This window comes from Brassica oleracea, chromosome C5, assembly GCF_000695525.1.
Source record: "Brassica oleracea var. oleracea cultivar TO1000 chromosome C5, BOL, whole genome shotgun sequence".
NCBI classification, from domain to species: Eukaryota; Viridiplantae; Streptophyta; class Magnoliopsida; order Brassicales; family Brassicaceae; genus Brassica; species Brassica oleracea.
The window spans coordinates 17116243-17136221 of record NC_027752.1 but is presented as its reverse complement, the minus strand read 5'-3'; the positions used below and the strand labels follow the sequence as shown (position 1 = coordinate 17136221).

General features: G+C 33.5%; 2 protein-coding genes across 3 annotated transcripts in view; one reads left to right on the top strand and one right to left on the bottom strand.

Annotated features, from left to right (window-relative positions):
* Nucleotides 1-904, bottom strand: part of LOC106344114 (developmental protein SEPALLATA 3) — a 2622-nt gene extending 1718 nt beyond the window's left edge. The window contains exon 1 of one of the 2 annotated variants that reach the window (XM_013783499.1): nt 521-904. In XM_013783499.1, the coding sequence (XP_013638953.1) occupies nt 521-705 (185 nt within the window). In that variant the 5' untranslated portion in view covers nt 706-904. The remainder of the gene's footprint in view (nt 1-520) is intronic. The other variant, XM_013783501.1, reaches the window with a different exon arrangement.
* Nucleotides 905-16743: 15839 nt separating this feature from the next.
* LOC106293148 lies at nt 16744-19535 on the top strand. The gene is made up of 14 exons (XM_013728823.1): nt 16744-16859; nt 17053-17126; nt 17222-17290; nt 17394-17469; nt 17691-17752; nt 17849-17950; nt 18138-18227; nt 18310-18384; nt 18463-18495; nt 18574-18648; nt 18735-18797; nt 18912-18989; nt 19072-19116; nt 19208-19535. The coding sequence occupies exons 1-14, from the start codon at nt 16811-16813 to the stop codon at nt 19319-19321; spliced, it is 1005 nt and encodes a 334-aa protein (XP_013584277.1). The 5' UTR covers nt 16744-16810; the 3' UTR covers nt 19322-19535.
* Nucleotides 19536-19979: the final 444 nt, after the last annotated feature.

Here is a 19979-nt window from a genome sequence, read left to right as displayed (position 1 = left end):
GATTGGATTGAAAAACAAAAGGTGGACAAATATTAGTTGTGAAGAAATTATTCAAGAGAAAACCCTAATTAATCACTAATTTCACTAGCTACCAGAGAAAATAACCCTAATTTTATAAGAGATCAAATGCCTCTTCTGAGATAAACAAAAAAAACTCATGGTATCAAGTAAATTTATATGCAGACATTCTAAGAAAAGACAAGCAAAAAGGGCTTAGTTAGGATCCTGCAACAGAACTTTGATTAATAAGATGGAAAAAAATATAGAAATATAAAACATCATCAAAACAAAAATGGAAATCATCAGAAACTCAAAAACATAAAAGAAAAGCTATTTAGTTAATCTCTTAAAATGATCAGAAATGGGTATTCCCTTCCTCTTTGCTTTTTTCTTTTAAAGGATGAAAGAAAAGGTACGACACAACAACACATCAGAAGCCTACCCATACAACATATATAACGTTTTTGTTTAATATAAAAATCAAATCAAATCAATAGATGAAAGTGGGTATATGAAATACCTCGAACTACTGCAAAACTCGTACTGTTTTCCTCTACTAGAGAAGATGATGAGAGCAACCTCTGCATCACATAGAACGGAAAGCTCGTATGCTTTCTTCAAAAGGCCATTCCTTCTCTTTGCAAACGTCACTTGCCTATTGATCTTGTTCTCTATCCTCTTCAACTCCACTCTCCCTCTTCCCATTTTCTTTTATTTTCCCTCTCTCTCCCGTTGTGAATCCTTTATATATATGAATGAAGCCTCTCTCTCCTCTTTCTTTCTATTTTTTTCTTATTTTCTAACCTTTAAAGCGTACATGTATAACTTGGTTCAATGTATCTATATATCTCACAACACTTCTTTCAAGTACATTAACATGTCAGCTTCATTACTTGAAATCTTTGATAAATATTCTCTTTCTATATATATTCACTCTTACTTCAAAGTTCAAACTATATACCCCTCAATTATTGTACGTGTACTACTTACAAGTTACAATTTACAAGTTACAAAACCACCACATAGGATTTATGCAAATGTTGCAAAACAGAATAAGTTAATTACTCTATCGATGTTTAGATTTTTTCCTACCTAAATAATTGAGACTTTATTGTTTATACATAATTGGTAAATGCCGTAAAAGAGGAGAAAGAGTTCCACTTCTCTTATCAAACACTAGTTGTAGTTTCAGTTTCAATCTTCTGTTTAGACAAATGTGGTTTTTGGCCCAGGTAAAGAAAGTTACTTGTTTCTTTTACATTGATCACGAGTTATTATTGGGGATTTATTCCTACATAAAATCCTAACATTGAAAACCATAACTTGAATATTTTATTACGATTTTAAATTAAATATGTTGAGAGAGACATAGATTTTTAAGGAATTATTCTTGGCTTCACCCCCTAGTACGAACTTCTAGTTTCACCAACCAATAGTATTTTGTTATTTCATATTTGATATCTTTTAGAAAAGAAAACAAAATATTTTCAAGTTATATTATGTTTTTAAAATAAAAATAAATAAAAAAAATTAATAGTAGTTACAAAAATTTTTTTTTTTAAAAAAAATATATTTTTAACGTCGTCGACTAAACACTAAATCATAAACCCTAAACCTTTGGATAAATCCTAAATTCTAAATTAAAAACACTAATACACCGAACCCTAATCCTAAATCTTAAACCATAAATCATAAATCCTAAACTCTTGAGTGTTTTAGTGTTTAATGTTTTTGATTTAGAGTTTAGGATTTATCCAAAGGTTTAGGGTTTACCCAAGAGTTTTGGGTTTATGATTTATGGTTTAGTTATTAAGATTTAGGGTTTAAAATATAGTGTTTATATAGTGTTTTGGTGACGAAGTTAATTTTTTTTTTTTTAACTACTATTAATTTTTTCTACATTTTATTTTAAAAATAATATAACTTGGTAATATTCGTTTTTTTTAAGATATTAAATATAAAATAACACAATTTTATTGATGGGTGAACTTAAGAGTGACTCATTTTTAAGTGGATGCTTCCTAAGGAAATAGTTATGTTGAAAATGAGAGACTGATTTTCGTGACAAAAAAAGAAAAGAAAATAAGAGTGATTAAATCAACGGTGTAGAATCGATGAGGAGATGAGTGATGGCAACTCTAAGCTGAAAAGAGTAGGGCAATGAGTGAGGGTAGACACGTGTTGATACGTGAATGGTAGACTCTGATAAATCCACCTGAATTTTATTTATTTTATTATTTTTACTTTTCTAATGGGGTTCAGGCCTTCAAGGAATCATGTGACCTAACCTTAACTAGGTGAGCCTCGTACGATTATCTCAACTTACGGAACTACCCTTCTGTTTGGTGAAAAATGTCAAGTAAAACACAACTCTTTTTTGACCAAAAAAAAAAAAAACACAACTCTTTTTGTGATTCATCTATGTTGGTGACGATATCTAAATTCTTACTGCTAGATTTGTTTTCTTTTACTCAATTTAAAACGTATTTTGTAACTGAAGTTAAACTACTTCTATAAATAAATTGATAACTTTAGTTTGGTATGAGAGTATCAGAGATTCAGTCCAGAAACAAAGAAAAAACTGAAGAAAACATAAATGGATAAAATAAACAGAGTTTTGAATATGTGTTATAGTTTATTTTGGTTATCTTAGGGTTCGTCCGATGTAAGAGATCTTGTCTGACCAACACTCTTAGTGCTTTTTGTTTGCAAACGTGATTGCTTTATCTTGACTGGTAAGTAGGTGATGGACACAAAGGTATGATTCAATTAGAAAAACTAAACATGTCATTAATATTATGTTTGGTCATATAAGCTTATTTTCTCTGATTTTGAAAGTTAAATATCTAGAGCATTTCAAGCAAACGTGTAGGTGCTCTATATTTTGATTTGCTTTAATTAAACTATGTAAATAATGGTTAACTTACAATAAAAATAGTTAGAAAGCGTATCTAGAAGCCAAGTACGTATTCACGATCTTATCAGATCTGGTCATATATTTTAATGAGAGATGACGACAATTGATAAACATGTTGTACACATTAACCACAAAAGAAATTAAAGTACATTCAACAATTCATTTACAATTGATGTCACACCAATGATTTACCTTCTATTTTTCCTTCAATTGTTGTACTATTTCCTTCGTTTTTTCAAGAACTTCAAATAATTCCTCACGTATATTATATGTGGTGGATCTACATGGTATGAGAGAGCAAACAATAGTACTATTTTTAGTTTTTAACATGTCAACAAAATAAAGACATTCTTGAAGTCTCTATAAGGAATTTTATCCGAAGGAAAACAAATATACCTGCAAGGCATATACTAATATGTTAATGATAAGATGTGAGATTTTGTAAGTTATATCATTCGTAACGCTGGATAAATTTATACGTCTAAAGCATAGAAAAGGTTAACGTGAAAGAGAGAAAGAAAGTAGCACTTGGGAATACTTTTTGGCTTTGGGATCTTATGCCCTGGACCTGGAGCACACACAGAACCCACCAAGTACATAGATAGATATCAATCGATGAAAACCAACGGTTATAATGAGTTCTCAAAATCAGAAATGCGATTTTACACGTAAGAAGAAAGAAGAATCTGGATGCTGAGGACCACACATCAACTTGCAAATTGCACTACGAACTAGAACAAATAAATGCCACGTGAAATCCTACAAGACAGCTACGTTGCGGAGTACTGGTGATGTGGTCCATTAGCGCGAGATCGTAATCGGACGGTTATAAAAGGATATGGTGGAGGGTTAAAGAAAGAAGAAGAACCGTCGGATTATGGTGCTAAATATAGCCGGACATGGTCCACATCAAGACATAATGGGAAGTGGACCTCATTGCCAAAAATAGAAAGACGGGGTCGTATTCAAATAAGTTACGTCTTGGGTTTATTGAGTGGGGCTTTTTTAAGTTCTGGGGACCAGCCTCTTTATTTTTCACCATCTGGCTGCAATATATGGTAAGCTACTGTAGTCTTAGCCTCATAGTCATGAACAATACTTAGGTTCACCCTGTAAGTGTACTTTTAAATTCACCCCCACCATTTATGACCAATCAAAGTAACACATAGATTATTAATTAAAAAATATTAAATTGAATAAAAAATAGCTACAAAAAATAAAAATGCTAATTTTAATGACGCTAACGCTTCCATCGAAACCCTAAACCCTAAATCTTAAATTCTAAACCTTATACCCTAAATTTTAAACCCAAATTCAAACCCCTAAACCCAAACCCTATATCCTAAACCCTAATCCTGGACCCTAAACCCTAATCCTATACCTTAAACCCAAAAATAGACTATAAACCTAAACCATATATCCTAAACCCAAGTCTTAGACCTTAAACCCAAACCGTAAACCTTAACCCAAACCCTATAGCATCTAAGTTTGGAGTTTGGGTTTAAGGTTTACCGTTTGGGTTTTAGGTCTATGATTTGGGTTTAGGGTATAGGTTTTGGGTTTAGGATTTACGGTTTGGGTTTAGAATTTACCGTTTGGACTTATGGTTAAAGTTTTGGGTTTAGGGTATATAATTTGGGTTTAGGGTCTAGGATTAGGGTTTAGGGTATAGGGTTTGGGTTTAGGGGTTTGGATTTGGGTTTAGAATTTAGGGTGTAGGGTTTAGAATTTAAGATTTAGAGTTTAGGGTTTAACTGGAAGCGTTAGCGTCGTTAAAATTATCGTTTTTATTTTTTGTAGCTATTTTTTATTTAATTTAATATTTTTTAATTAATAATTTATGTGTCACTTTGATTGGTTTTAAAGGATGTGGTGAATTTAAAGGTTCACCTTAGGGTGAACCTAATTTATGTCCCATATATAGTCATTATGCATCAAATAAAAAGGTCTCAGCTTCCAAGGAAAATGGTTTACACTTATGTAAACTTTATAATGTTTTAATTTTTTTTTATTACTAACAAAGTTTTATAAACAGATGCATCAAGATTTTTCTTTTAATACTGTTGTGCATGATACTTACATAAAGTTTAAGAAATACGAACCACTAAACTTGTTGGCACTAATGTAGGGATTGATATATGGAAGATAATTTTTTAAATCCTTGCTAAACATCATAATCTCTATAAGTTTGTGTTTGCTTTATACGAGGATAAGGTCATATGGACTCATGTTTGAATGCAAGACATGGCAGGTATAAGCATACAAATGAGAAATAACCCACTAAAGATTTTCCAGTTTGATATTTTACTAGATCTGGTCTTTGGCTAAAGCTAGTAAAGCAATGGTTAAAAAAAAAGAACAGAAATATTTTAAGTCTATTAACTAAATATTTATGTGTCATACCTTTGATATTGATTATATGTCAATAGCTACAGGTAATGAGACTGGACTTCTCAGTTTTAGGTTCAAGTCAATCATCTCCTTCAGATTTTTGAGTGTGGTATATATAGCTACGGATGCGGATAATGGTTTTGAACATGCAGATACTACTACTTTGTTGGGCCACTGGGGTTTCGTTTCTGTTAATATTTGGGCCACTTATTGGTGGGTTCCCTTTGTATTGATATTAACTGTACAAAATGTTAAGTTAACCGGACTGAGAAACCAATCAAACCGAAGGTAACCAAAGATGATCTCCACCAGCTTCTGATTTGATTAAGATAAATTCTTCTCTTTTTTTTCCGTGTTTCTGTTTGGTTAAATATGGGGAGAATGATAAATCTTTGTTTTCTGTTAACGAGAATTCTATTGCTGATAATGCAAGAATTATAATCGACTAAGCTAATAATTAATTTGTTCACTAAAACTGTTCCTGACTTGATGAAAGTGAAATTCACTTGATAAATTCAACCAATCAGAGAGCATTGTTCAGTCACGTCGTATAAGCTTTTGTCGACCAGATTTTAAACAGGCCATTCCTGTGGATTAGGGGTGGACGTTCGGGTACCCATTCGAGTTTGGTTCGGATCTACTCGGATTTCGGGTTTTGGATTTTCGGGTTTAAAGATTTTAGCCCCATTCGAGTATCTCTAAATTTTGGTTCGGGTTCGGTTCGGATCTTTGCGGGTTCGGTTCGGGTTCGGATAACCCATTTAAAATATTTTTAAAATTTTAATATTCAATATATGCTTAAAATTTCTCAAAATCTATAAAACAAAATAATATATTACATATAAATTTGTATAATATATGTCAAAATACCTAAAATTAACATATAAATTGGTTTGTTTGAATATTTGGATAGAAAATCAATAGATATTTCATGCATTTTGGTATTTTGAATATATTTTAGCTATTTTAGACATTTACTTTTGACTATTTATGTATATTTTCAAGTATTTTAGACAACTTAAAAGTATATTATATATTTTGGATGTTTTTAATAAATATTAAATCTAAAAATAAGTAATATATTTAGGTATATAAATCTATTTCGGTTACATTCGGGTACCCGAGATACTTCCGTTCGGGTCGGGTTCGGTTTCGGTTCTTTAGATACCAAAATTTTGAATCCGTTCGGATATTTAATCAATTTCGGTTCGGGTTTGGTACTACTTTTTCGGATCGGGTTCGGTTCGGTTCTTCGGATCCGGGTTTTTTGCCCAGCCTTACTGTGGATTCATAAAATTCCTCACTGGTGGCGCAGCGTACAAACGGTTGAACGGTCGATCAAAAACCTTTAGGGTTCTAGAGACTTATTATTGGATCGATCAAAGAGTTTTTTGCGATAGCTTCTTTGAGACCAACTTTTTGATAGATGAATTTAATCAAATCTCACAAGGAATAAATAAGCAAAAGCTGTATTTTTTAATTATCAAAGTCTGCCAAGCATAAGAGGCTAGGCTCTGTTTATATAGTCTTTTCCTTTAGACAAACCCTATTAGGAAAAAGATAACATAAACTAATCTAAAAAGGAAATAAAAGAAGATAAAACCAAAACCCTAACTTTAACGAATGAGCTTAAAGCCGACAATAATTAGTAAAGCCTAAAAGAAAGCCCACAAACTCCTTTCTTTTGTAAACGCGTAGAAGAGGTTCCTCCGGGTTTGAAAGATTCGACCTCGAATCGAAATGGAATCTCTTCGCCCAAACCTTCAATTGTAACATCCTCGTTGCTTTAACTGCTCTCTCCTCTGAACTCTCTAAGTCCTCACTCTTCTCTGTAATAGGGCAATGTGTAGTGTATAGTACCTGATTACATGTAAAAAGATCTATGGCCACACAAATGATGTTGTAGAACTCGTGATGTTGAATACTCATCCTAAGATCCCCACCGTCAAGCATATTATGTGAGAATAACTGAACACCCACAAATGCACCTTTCCTTGAATGTAAAGAGATATATCCATGGAAACTGATCACGTCTTCATTCAAGATGACACACAAAGACTTGCTTGAGTTGCAAGTAAAGTCACTCCACCAATTGACGTAGCTAGTGCCATGGAGAAATCTTCTTCGCCTTATGCTGTAGAGATTATGAATGCTCACCCAAAAATCTACCTTAGCACTTTGATTTACGGAAAACAACCCTGATTTGTCTCTTGGAAACACCACATCGAAGTGTATACGGTCACAAAACTTCAGTTTCCCCTTACTAGCTCCTTTAGTAAGTATGGTATCAGAGAGATCTATTACACCCACTAGTAGAAGTTCACGAAGGCAACTAGGTGGTCGCACCCATCGATAGAACCACTCCAATATATGTATAAGACGTGTGCAACGCCAAACACTAATTTCTGCAGCCATTAACCATGCGACAATCGAGAAGCAAGTGAACGATGGTGGAGGAAAAACAGAGCTGTCGAAGTCAATGAGAAAAACAGAGTTTGAACTCCTAAGCAGTATCTCTTGATTCCAAAACGAAAACAATTTTTCGTGTGTAGAATCTGAAGTCACTATGACCCTCCCAAATCCAAGAATAAGAACACAACTTAAAACATTCTTGCTTGTGTCTTCCTTTTCACCCAAAGTGAAACCAGACATGAAATTTGATGTACAATCCGAAAGCAGATTTATTCTTCCTCCCACTTGTGTACCTTCTTCATCAAGTTTCTCTGACCACAGCAACATATGCCACTGTAACTCATACAAGATAGACAGAGGAAGGAGAACAACAGATTTCAATTCCATTAGAAAAAGCTGCAAAGGATTTAGTAAACGTCTCGGTATTCTTGCACACAACCCAAACAAGCTTATGGAATAAAATATATGGAGAACAACGCCATCGCCAACATCCCATAACGTCATCAACACAGACTTAGTAATTTGACAGATGCGAACACTCAATGTAGTATGACTTACTCCTTGTTCTGATGTAGTAAACAAATACCTCAAAAGCACACTTCTTATATATAAGCAATCATCACCATTGACCTTTTCTACACACACCATAAGAAGCATTCCCCAAGTTGATTGGTGGTGACAAGCAAAGGTTTCGGAATGATATAACAACACATTAGCATAGCCAAGATCATGGTAGAAGTAAAATCGAAAGTAAAACCATACTGAGTATCTCAGACCAGAGTTCCGAATTTCTCCTCGCTGAACAACATCGATCAGTGGTGGTATTTCAGTATAACAAATCTCCAAGATTAATCTGTCAACCTTGTACTTATTACGCCTTTCACCTTGTATCACGTCCTTGAAATCTTGCCATTGTATATTCCACCACAGCTTTATCTCTACCACGAGAACAAAGTCACAACAGAATCTTCTCACGTAGAATCTTTTGAAAGAAAATACCAAAAATACCACTTGTGTCATGAGAACTGTCATCTTCTCTTTCCCCCAAGTCAAACCCCATGTCAACATACCCTTTTTCTTAATGCCATGTTCGAGCAGCAACTTACGTTGAACACGGATGTTCCCAAAGACGTCACTACGTGTTCGTTTGAAGTTGACATATTCCTTCCCAGCCATCTTGCTATTGTGTCCAAGAATATCAAACATGAAACCCCTCATCAATCTTGGATATAAATGATACTGGTGTGGAGAGGCACAACCCTTGCAATAATGAATATGCAATTGCAATCTCCTTATGTTTGTTTTTGGCATCCTCTAAAACAACTGTTGTATTTTTGTCAGGTACAACATAGTTACCTCGAACAAAGACAGTATGCGACCTAGATGTACTTCCTTGGTAACCTAGACCCGTTGTTGTTTTCTCAGTTCGTCCCATGCTTAAAATCTTGTCTAGATTTATGGATCCCTTGTTTAACATCCGAATCTTCTTGTGTGTTTCACGCAACTCATGTTCCAAAATCTGATTTTTCTCTTGTTCTAACACAAGTGCCTTCTGAAGATTAATGATCTTGTTTTCCAGTATATATTTCTCCGAAAGAGATATTTCACTCACATCATCTCTCTGATCATGCTTTATTTTCAGAATACTGATATGGACTTTTCAAGGGTCCAAAGTTCAAATCAAAGTAATATTTTAGATGTCAATCCATTTCTACGTGTTTCAATTAAAAGAGGTTCAAACTTAAGTTAAATACATTCAATGTAATGAAGTGATTTGATTAAGCTAACAAGACTCTAACACAATTTACTAGCAATTTTCAAGCAAATGAATAAATGAGGAATCATGGGTATATGAATTTGATTTCGAATGATTAAGATTCAATCTAAAATGGAAATGTTTCAATCAACACATTTCTCTAAGTCTAGATAACAATTCTAAACAAGTTCTTTGTCAAGATAAAAGTTCATTTACTCTCATTGATCAAACATCAAATGCCTTTGGTTTGTGTCAATCAAGCAATCATTAAGAATAGATCATTCAACTTTCTAAACTCCCCTAACATCAAATGCCTTTGGTAGAGTAAGCTAAGAGCTTGTTGAGTTGGCTCAGACATTTCATCGAACACCTTCCGGACAATGAAATGTCTAAATTTCTAATCTAAAATGGTCAATTCTAGATTAGCATTAAGATCACTCAATCAAGCAAAGAAACATATTAATCTACTCTAAACATTCTAAATCATCACTCAATCATCCTAATCATCCTAACCCATGAATTAAAAAAAAATCTACTCACTAATCTTCATGATTAACCTTAAACCCATAATAGATTCAAGAGAAATCATGTTAAAAAGATGAGATAGGCTCAAATTACTCAAAAAGAAAGATTAGATTAATAAAGATTCAAACTTTCTCCAAAGTCTCAATGTATTTTGAGAGAAAACAAGATAAGTCCTAAATTTAGGTCTAAAATATATTTATAATAGCTTAAAACTCGAACCGGGTCGACCCGACAAACCCGGGTTTGACCCGAAAGGCAAAAGGATTGGCTGATCTTGTCATAGACCGCGGACGGCTCCAACCCGCGCCCGTGGTCCGCGGCCCGTTACTTCAGAACTCGACGTCTCGGATCGAAATCCGCGGCCCGGATCGAAGTCCGCGGCCCGGCTTGACCCGCGCCCATTGCTCGCGCCTTTCGTCATCCAATCCCGCGGACATGACTCCTCCGCAACGTGAGTCCGTGACAAAAGCTTTTTAAATCTTGAGTCTCTGCCCTTAATCCACGGTCCGCCTCAACCCGCGCCAGACATCCGCATTTCTCCACTGTGTCTTACGAAGCTAGCATCCTCCGTCATCGTCGTGGTCAAGCTCGTGCTCCACCGTCGTCTCTCCTCCGCCAAGCTCAGCCTGTGTCGTCAGCCAGTTGTGCTCCAGATCCTCCTCTGTAACCGTCCGTCAGCCTCAGCCAAGCTTCGTCTTCCTCGTAGTCATCTAGCTGCAATCCAATCTCCAAGCCACCGTGAAGCACCATCCGAGATCCTCACCGTATTGACTCTGCTCGTCGACACGGGTTGACTCCAAGCCACGGTTGTTCTCGTGCTCAACTCCTTTGTCGTGGCCGTGCTCGTCGTCCCCGTCGAAGAGAAGCTTCGATCCTCTCCAATGGTGAAGTTTTAAGTATTTGGAAGACAGGTCCCTGAACTTATGGTGCTTTACAAAATGGCCCCCAAGTTTAGAATTTACAGATACACCCTCTCAAATCAACCCCAATCTCTCATCTGTGCGATTTAGCCCTTCCGTGTAATTGCAGGACTGGTCCCTCGCCTTTTGATTGTTCTCAATCTGGCCCGTAACTTCTGAAATTGAAGATTTAACCCTTGATATCGCCATCAACTTCCAATTGTTACCCTGTCAAATGCAATTATGTATGAAAATACAATTTAACACCTAAATGCAACCTAGAATGATCATAATAAGCATAAATATGTTTTTAAAACTCATCAAAATCAACAAATATCAAATACAAACCTTCGTTGTCAACAAATCCATGTCCTCTTCAGCACGTTCGGACCCACTATTTGATGGAAGATTCTGTCTCATAGAAAGATCTGCATATTCACGTATTGTGCTTCGATGAGGATCTGGTGGTTTACGAATGCTTTCTCTATGAAAATCTTTTCTCCAGACACCACAATTCACATATTGCTTCATCGCATCTGCATATGTATTTTTGTCCTTCACCTCCAAGACCACACGTTCAGGTTTTGGCTCTGAACTATCTTCTTTTGTTGACAATTTTTTTATCCCAAAATAATTATGCCTCTGGCCAGACGTTTCAGACATCGTTTGCAAGGGAGGAGTTGTATCCTTGAGATCAAAGTTCTTTGTTGCACCATCACTTTTCCCAAAAGCTTCATGCAAACATAAAGCGTAGCCAAAATCTGTTTGTTGCGAAGGCATTGTAGTGTCTTCATAATAAATTGGATTGTCGTAGAAAACTCCAGCATCAGTCTCTCTTTCCGCTCCCAATATTTATGGCTTGTCTTTGCCTGTCAGGTTAAAAATTGGATCGCTAATCTGATTACTGAAAGGGTTCTTATTTCCTTTGACGTCTTCACAGCTTGGATCAATAATATGTTCTGAAAAAGATATTGTGTAGACACTAACTGCATTTAATCACGAGCCATTCTACTCCTCCATCTTCGTCTTAGCACAATGTATTTTTAATCTCTTTACCAAAGGGTTCTTATTACCAACTGGGCTATCTAAAACGCGCCTCTCCAAAGGTGATTTCCCCATTTTCCAACAGTGATCTTCGTAGACGTTAACAATGGTGATGATCGACTATGGCACTTCCACTCCCTGCAAATCACCGTTTCTTCTCTGAATTAATCACGAGTCACTCTCGATCATTTACTTATGTTCTTAATCCATTCTTAATTATTTGTTTCACCTCCTACTGTACCTCTTCCTAATTCAGCTCCACCCTTAAATCCTAAATAGCCTAATTCATAAAGCCTCGCTTCTACTCCTCCATCTTCGTCTTCTTCATTGTCTCTCATTCGGTGAGATTTGATTTACAATCAGCGACGATGTCATTCTCGCTTTGGTGGAATTGAGTAAAAAGATTAAAAAGTTAAGTTTTTTTTTGGTTTCTGATGTTTATTTTCTTTCCTTTCTAAAATTCTATGTATCAATAATGACTGATGAAATAATGAGATGAAGGAGGTGAAGGATGAGTAAGAAGTAATTGTTATGTAAGAGATCCTTTCATATTATGATAGCGCACAAGTTAAAATTGGTCTTTCTAAATTTGTTTGTCTGATTCCGTGGTTTTAATTGTTTGCTCATCCTCAGATTTCACCATTTGACCCAAACAATAAGAAGAAGAAAAAAAAATCATTTTGGAACCTATCGAGGACTTTACGGAGTCACATGCGGAGAAATCCGATTCATTGTCTGGTATGTTGACGCGTATATGTGCCATGAATCCTTTTTACTTCGCTCATTGGTGTATATATGTTATTTTGTTTTTATTTATTTTCCCTGCAGCTAACTGTGGTTTTGATAATTCACTTTCTACACTGAAAGAAAAGAAGAAGCCAGTGCATGTTTTAACGTTTTGTTGTCTTCTAAGCTCTTTAAATGTTTTTTAAACTGATGTGTTGATGATTATGTGCCTTACATTGTTTTTATTTCTATGGATGGGTTGAATCACATCTCATTGAATGAAAAACAATATCATTGGTGCAGAAGATTTAAGTAACTAACTCCGTATTTTCCAGTGGTCTTACTTGATTGTCTCCACTGAGATAAGTGGGCTTATGCTATTGTCTATATACTACAGATTCCAACGACATCATATCTTCACAGCTAAAAATGGGGGAAGATGAACATGGCGAGTTGAAACCAGCCTTTATCGCTGAAAGTGGAAACTAAATCCTAGAAGGTGCTCGTAGTTAAACACTACATCCTTTGTATTACGTCTTCTTTGTATTTTTTTTTTTGTTATTCTCCCTTTCTTTATATGGCATCTAACCAGATGTTTCCAAATGAAATTTGGTAGTTCATCATGAAACTTCTTTATTTGATCAACAAAGGGGAGTTATTCACCAAGGTTGTTTTATGGTTAAATGGATTCCAGTTTTATACATTGAAACTCTGATACATGATTATCGAACAAAATAATTTTTAGCGACATTTGTATATACATTAGTGAATTAAACGTTTTACATGGTTTCTCATATTGCTTCATGTGCAGGTTGAAGCAAAAGAAGTTTTCTTTTCTGTTACAAAGCTTCCCCAATCTAAAGACACTGGTTTGGGAGAAGAAGGTTTACTTGATCATAACAGAATTTTCTCCACCAGCTGATAAGGTTCGTAGTTTGTAATTTTCCTAAGTAGCGGAATGCTAACACTTATACTGTAGATAAAGTTTTTGATAAATTGTTTGTCTTTCTATGGTTATTATTGTTACAATTTCCCTGATAAGGGATATGAACAACAAGATTGATATGCATCTTGCTAATGGTAAAACTCTCCTATTACGAATAATAGATGAAATCCTTTTCACACAAATTAAGCGGTTGTTGATAAGAGCTATGTTGTTTCAAGCTATCTACTAGAAAGTTTTTTGCATGCTTCTTAGTTGCAAAACCATTATTTTCCTGAGATGGCTACACTACCATGATAAATGCATACTACTCAGGTTATGCTGCAAAATGATCAGTTTCATAAATTTCACCTTCTACATTGATATATATGTAGAAAAAGAAGAGAAAGAAGAAAACCTTACAAGGAGTAAGGATATTAAGGGTGGTTAAAAAGATAAAGCACTGCAAGAAATGAACGGCAAGAGCAGCATTTTGAAGTATTGGACGTAACATATGTTTTTTTTTCTGGGGACTTTTGCTAATGTACTGCTATTAGATTACGTTGGTAAGATAAGATATGTATTTTTTTAATTTTCTTCACCAGTGTCAACAATCACGATTACAATTTGTTCTTTCTTCTTTTGGCTTATAATGATTGGTTGTTATTTGAGTTGTTGTGATTTTTAGTAGGCATGTTTAAGAAAGATATAATCTAACAAGGATGGTGATAAATAGTTTTGTAGTTGATATTTGTAAATTTCGTTTTATTGTGTATAATCAAATTCATGATGAGAACAGTGACTAAAAAGTTGAAGTTTGTAGCATAAGTACAGATGGCTTATCTCTTTGTCTACTTTTCTTAATATTGTTATGGGAATGATTAAAGAGAGTGCCTTTCTTTATCATTCTCCTTGCTTTAATACTTCCACATAATGGTTTATTTTCTACATGATTTAGATCTCATATTTTGTTTTCGCATGTGATCAATTCAAATAAAATTGTAGAAGAAATTTGGTAAATAAAAATGATTTATTTGACCAAGATAATGCATGATTAGTAGAGTTGATTTGATGACAAAGCAGTAGCAGTACACTATAAAAGTTGTATGTTCTTATACATGCAATTAATAATGATTGGTGGAGTAGTTGATGATTAATATATATAATATATAATTTGTTTATTTCATAATATAGACATATTATATTTCTAATATATATGTATATTAATTTTTAATTCGAAATAATGAATTGTATTTAATAATATATATTTAATTATATTTTAAATGTTAAATATTTTTTTTAAAACATTTATTTTAAAGATTTTTTGAAAATATAAATTTATTTTTTGGATATAAATAGTTTTTTATATTAGTAAATAAATGAAGTATATTAAATTATTTTATATATTCTAAATGCAAATGTTTTACCAAAATTTTAATATAAAAGAATTGAATAAAAAGCATTTGAAGAGCATATGCATCATCTAAATACTATTTTACATATTTTTTTAGAAATTATTCATTGGATAATAAAATATATATATATATATTGTTTATGCTAATGCTTTCCCAATCTAACCCAATTCATAATTTTCAAACTCATGTATAATTCTGAATTTACGCATTTCTAACCTATTAAGTATAATATATTTGTGTAGATAAGTTATCAATAAAAATTAAAAGCAAAAAAAAAGTAAATCAGTATAAAGAATTGAATTAATCTTTGATGATGCAATTAAATAAAATATAAAATACTCAGAAAATTACAAAATATAACTATGAAAAATTAATAAATTATTAAATAAATTGAATAAACAATTGATATCTAATATCAACATACAAAGCAGAGTAAGACAAATCATTAAAGATTATAAAATGAGAAACTAAAGAAGAAATAAACACATAAATTTATACACAAATTTTATATTACTTCAATATATACTTAAAATAAGTTTGACCCAAGTAATAAACAATAAATATATTAAATTTTAAAAGTTAATTATTAATTATAGTGTTACAAACATTAAAATTTATAATTAAACATCAATATTTATATGTATAGTTAAAATAATATTTTGAGGATTTTTGATATATTATGTATATTATAATATATTTTTACAAATGATTAAAAATACATGCTAACATCGTAATCACATACCATTCAAATAACTGAAACAACAACAATAATTCTATTAGAAAAATATACTCAAAATACATTCATACATGTTCTTTTTTTGACTAAACATTCATACACGTTATGGCCAAACTTGCAATCAAATGTTACGTCTATCCAGTTACAAACATATTCCTATTAGATCATTTTTCTTTATAAAAAAAATCTGGTGTTTAGTTATTTAAATTTCAAAACAGAAAATTTCTTATTTTCAAGGTCCATCTAAATGTTATTGGGAAAACACACTATACAAAAAATATACCACAAAAATCTAAATACAAAAGCATAATTTGTTATAGGCTTCCTTTTCAAGAGGTATGCACAAAATATAAATAGAAAGAAAAAATTACAAAACAGTGTTTCAATCTTGAAATATCTCACATGTAACTTTTGTACATTTCTTCATATGAAATGACTAAACGACAAATTTTAGACAATTTCAAATGTAAAAATAAATTAACTTGATAACAAGCACTAATCCAAACATATATAAAAGGAGAGTGGAAATAAGTTTCATTATCATGTTGATTTTTGCTAACTAATTTTCTAAATAATACAAAAAATTATTATTCACCTCTACATTCAGAACAAAATATTATATATTAATTCACCGAGAAGCTAATAAAAACACATACTTTATAGAAGACTAATATCAAATTCAGGAAGCAGCAATACATACCAGCAAAAAAAATTCAACCTATCTACATTTGTTTTACTGTTTTAGATATTTTCTGATTTATTAATTCTGAATTAATTGTTTTAAATATACACAAATAAAAATTAAATGATTGAGGAAAAAATTATACGGCATAATCCACGGTTAAAAAAACTAGTCATATAATAAAATCTCTTAATCATACTAATAAACAATATCACTAGTTAATTAAAAAAAAGAAATACCCATCCTAGGTTTATTTATTTATAAATAAAACCGGATCAAGAATTATTAATTTGTTTGTGATCACAGTTAGACCGGAAATTACGGTACAGCTTCCTCTGTTTCAATCTCGGTCTTTCACCGTATAAGCTGGTCGCTAGCTTTAGGCATGGCTATGGCTCTTCCGCTCGGGAAACTAACCGTCCTCATCGGTGCAGGTCCGTTGGGTATTTCTTTGTAATAACACGACTAGTTTGGTCGGGTGCTCCTCGGGTTTTTTTTTTTATCTTTGATTCGCAAGAGCAAAAGCTAGGGTTTTTGATAAACCCTTTTGATCTCTGTAGAGGAAAACGATCATCAAAGTTACTACCTTTACTGAAGTTTGTGTGTGTGTTCTGAATGTTACTTTAGGGCTTGTTGGGTCTGTGCTTGCTAAAGACGGGAGCTTACCAGTTGTCTCGAGCCTGGTCTCTGGTGCTTTTAAGGTAACCTGTTTATATTTCTCTATCTTTGTGCAAACAGCTTGACGAGTCCGTTGTGTGTGATGCTGTTGGGCCAACGGTTTTGTTTGTCTTTACAGATTGTATTCAAGCAACTGAAACAAGAGGAACCTAGCAAGTCTCGGAATGATACGGCACTTGTAGCTCAGGTTAGTTTTTTTTTTTTTTACATGAATCTTTTATCTGGCGAGGAGGATTTTCTCAGGAATTGAATTTCCATTGTTCTTTTCTGATCTCTGATTTTTCTTGTAGGTTAACAGTCTTCGGCATGAACTGCAGCTGCTGGCTTCAAACAGGCCTATCACTATTGTTACCACAGAAGGATCAGGTTCTCTGGAGTTTTTTTTTTAATTTCTTAATATACAAGTTTTGTATTCCTCTTGTGCATTGAAAATGAAAAAGAAAAAGATTGGTTTGATATGAAAATAAAAAAGTTTAGAAACATTTTTAATTTACAGTTTCCTTTTTGGCATCAAACACTTATGATTCTGTGCTTACTGTTAATCGAAACTTGGATGAAGTTAGCTTATAGTTTCCTTCCATTCACAGGCAGAAAGTATGGTGTCATCATTATCATTGGGGTGATAGGCTATGGATATGTGTGGTGGAAGGTAATGCTTAACCATAAGTAACCAAGCTACTTAAAATAGTTTTGCTTGTTCACTTAAATTAATGCTGGGCACTGATTTCTTGTGGAAAATTCTCAGGGATGGAAGCTTCCAGATTTTATGCTTGCGACAAGGCGCAGCTTATCAGATGCTTGTGATAGTGTTGGCAACCAGATCGATGGTTTTTACTCATCTCTCTCGGTAAGTTCTACTTCCCATAGTTTCTCTACCGCTTTCAATGACTTTTCCTTTATGATTTCTTTTGGAAAAAAATTATCACGGAGCTCTATTCTTGTTGGTAACGATGGCACTCCCGTGAGATGATATATATCCTTTTTTAGCTCAACTATGTTTGTCTCTGTTTTGGTCTGTTAATATTTCATGCCAGGATACAAAACGGGAGCTAGGTTCAGAATTTGACAGGATGGATTGTACTTTGGATGAAAGTTCAGTAATTATTAAACAAACAGGAAGACAAGTATGTTAGACTGAGAATGTATACAAAACGCTTCTACTTCACTGCGTTGTCAAAGGCTTTCTAATGATTCAAAAATGTTTAGGTGACTGAGTTACGGGATGGAACAGCAAATATGAAGGATGAAGTTAGGTCTGTTTTCGAGGCTGTTGAAACTCTGGTGAGAACATTTTAGTGATACCACGAGTTTGTTCCTCCTAAACAAAATGAGTTGATCTTGTGTTCTTCATAATCTCAGGCCAGCAAAGTCTGTCGCATTGAGGGAAATCAGGTAAACAATTGTTGGAGATTTGTTTTACTCATTAGTCAGTGTTGGTTTAATTTGAATTTGTATTCGCCATTCATAAAGGATCTCACGCTTAAAGGAGTTGGAGCTCTGCATGCTCAGTGTCTCGAGCACAAAAGAATTCAAGATTCTAATCAGGCATGAGCCTTCTCCAGTGTGCATTGAGTTTAAGTGAAATGGCTAACATTTTCATTGTATTTACCGAGATTTTCTTCTATGTACAGGCGTTGCTATCAACTTCATCATTGCCAGCTATTGAGGCAGCTTCTTTGACACATTCGTCCAGTGTAAATGACTAAATATTTCATCTGGTCTTGCAATGAAATTTCAATCGTGTTCATCACATTACTGGATCTTGCTCTTTCTATCTCTTATTTTTTGTCTTGATATTTTGATGTTAGGAGGAGACTCTATTATTGCCTCCTGCTTCACCCCGTGAATCCCAATCATCACCTTCAACCCCTAATGGAGCTCAACAGGTTTTGTTCCATCTCAATCCAGAATTGTCTATGAGAAACTAACTTTCCATTGTACTAAGTACTTGACTTTTCATTTGGACAGTCACATGGTCCACTTCAGCACACTCAATCTATTTCTGGTTTGAAGGTAAAAGGATATTCCCTATCCCTCAAGTTCTGAACATCAATATGCGTCAAACCTAACCTTTTAAAAAAATTTCTATGAACTCTGGTGTTAGGACATAACTGAAAGCTCTAGCACAGGAAATGGTATATCGGGACAGCTTGGTAGGTTCTCAGTGCCAAGAACAGTGAGGACTATTAGTGCGGTCAACACAGTGCCTACTAACTGAAGAGAAGAGTTTGTTCATTCCGATACTAGGCTAAGTTGACAAGTGTATATAGTATAGATGATTTTTGCTGTGTTTGCAAGTGCATGGAGACAATGCTATAGATGGTGCACAACTTTTGTAGGGATAGAGCTTTTTTTTTTTTTTTTGGGTCAAGTAGGGATAGAGCTTATTATTCAATTGCGTTATATGTTACAGTTATGGTTCGCTGCTTTCTTTGCAGTTCAGTTATATATTAGATAAATTGCAAATACTGTGCTTGAATCTATTCATATAATCATATCATGTTCTAATTGTGCTATTAATAAAAATTAAATAAAGAAAAATATGTTTTTAAGGTCACTAAAACTAAAACATGATAGTCTCACGATTAAACAATCTCCTATATATTAATTGAGAAGCATTTGAAAAATCTGAACCTTAATTTTGTATTAATTAAAAAAAAACATCAAATCATAGGTGGCACTCTAAATGCCTTCTAAATTCCATTTCAAAGAATTCTAGAGCATCTAATATAAAGTATAGTTTAATCTAATAGTGTCACATTATTCCATAATTATATAACACTAGATAACATTATATTAACCTAAAATATAAGAATGTATATTCTTTCCTTAAATAAAAGCTACGGAATTACCTAATATGATTTACATATATACGG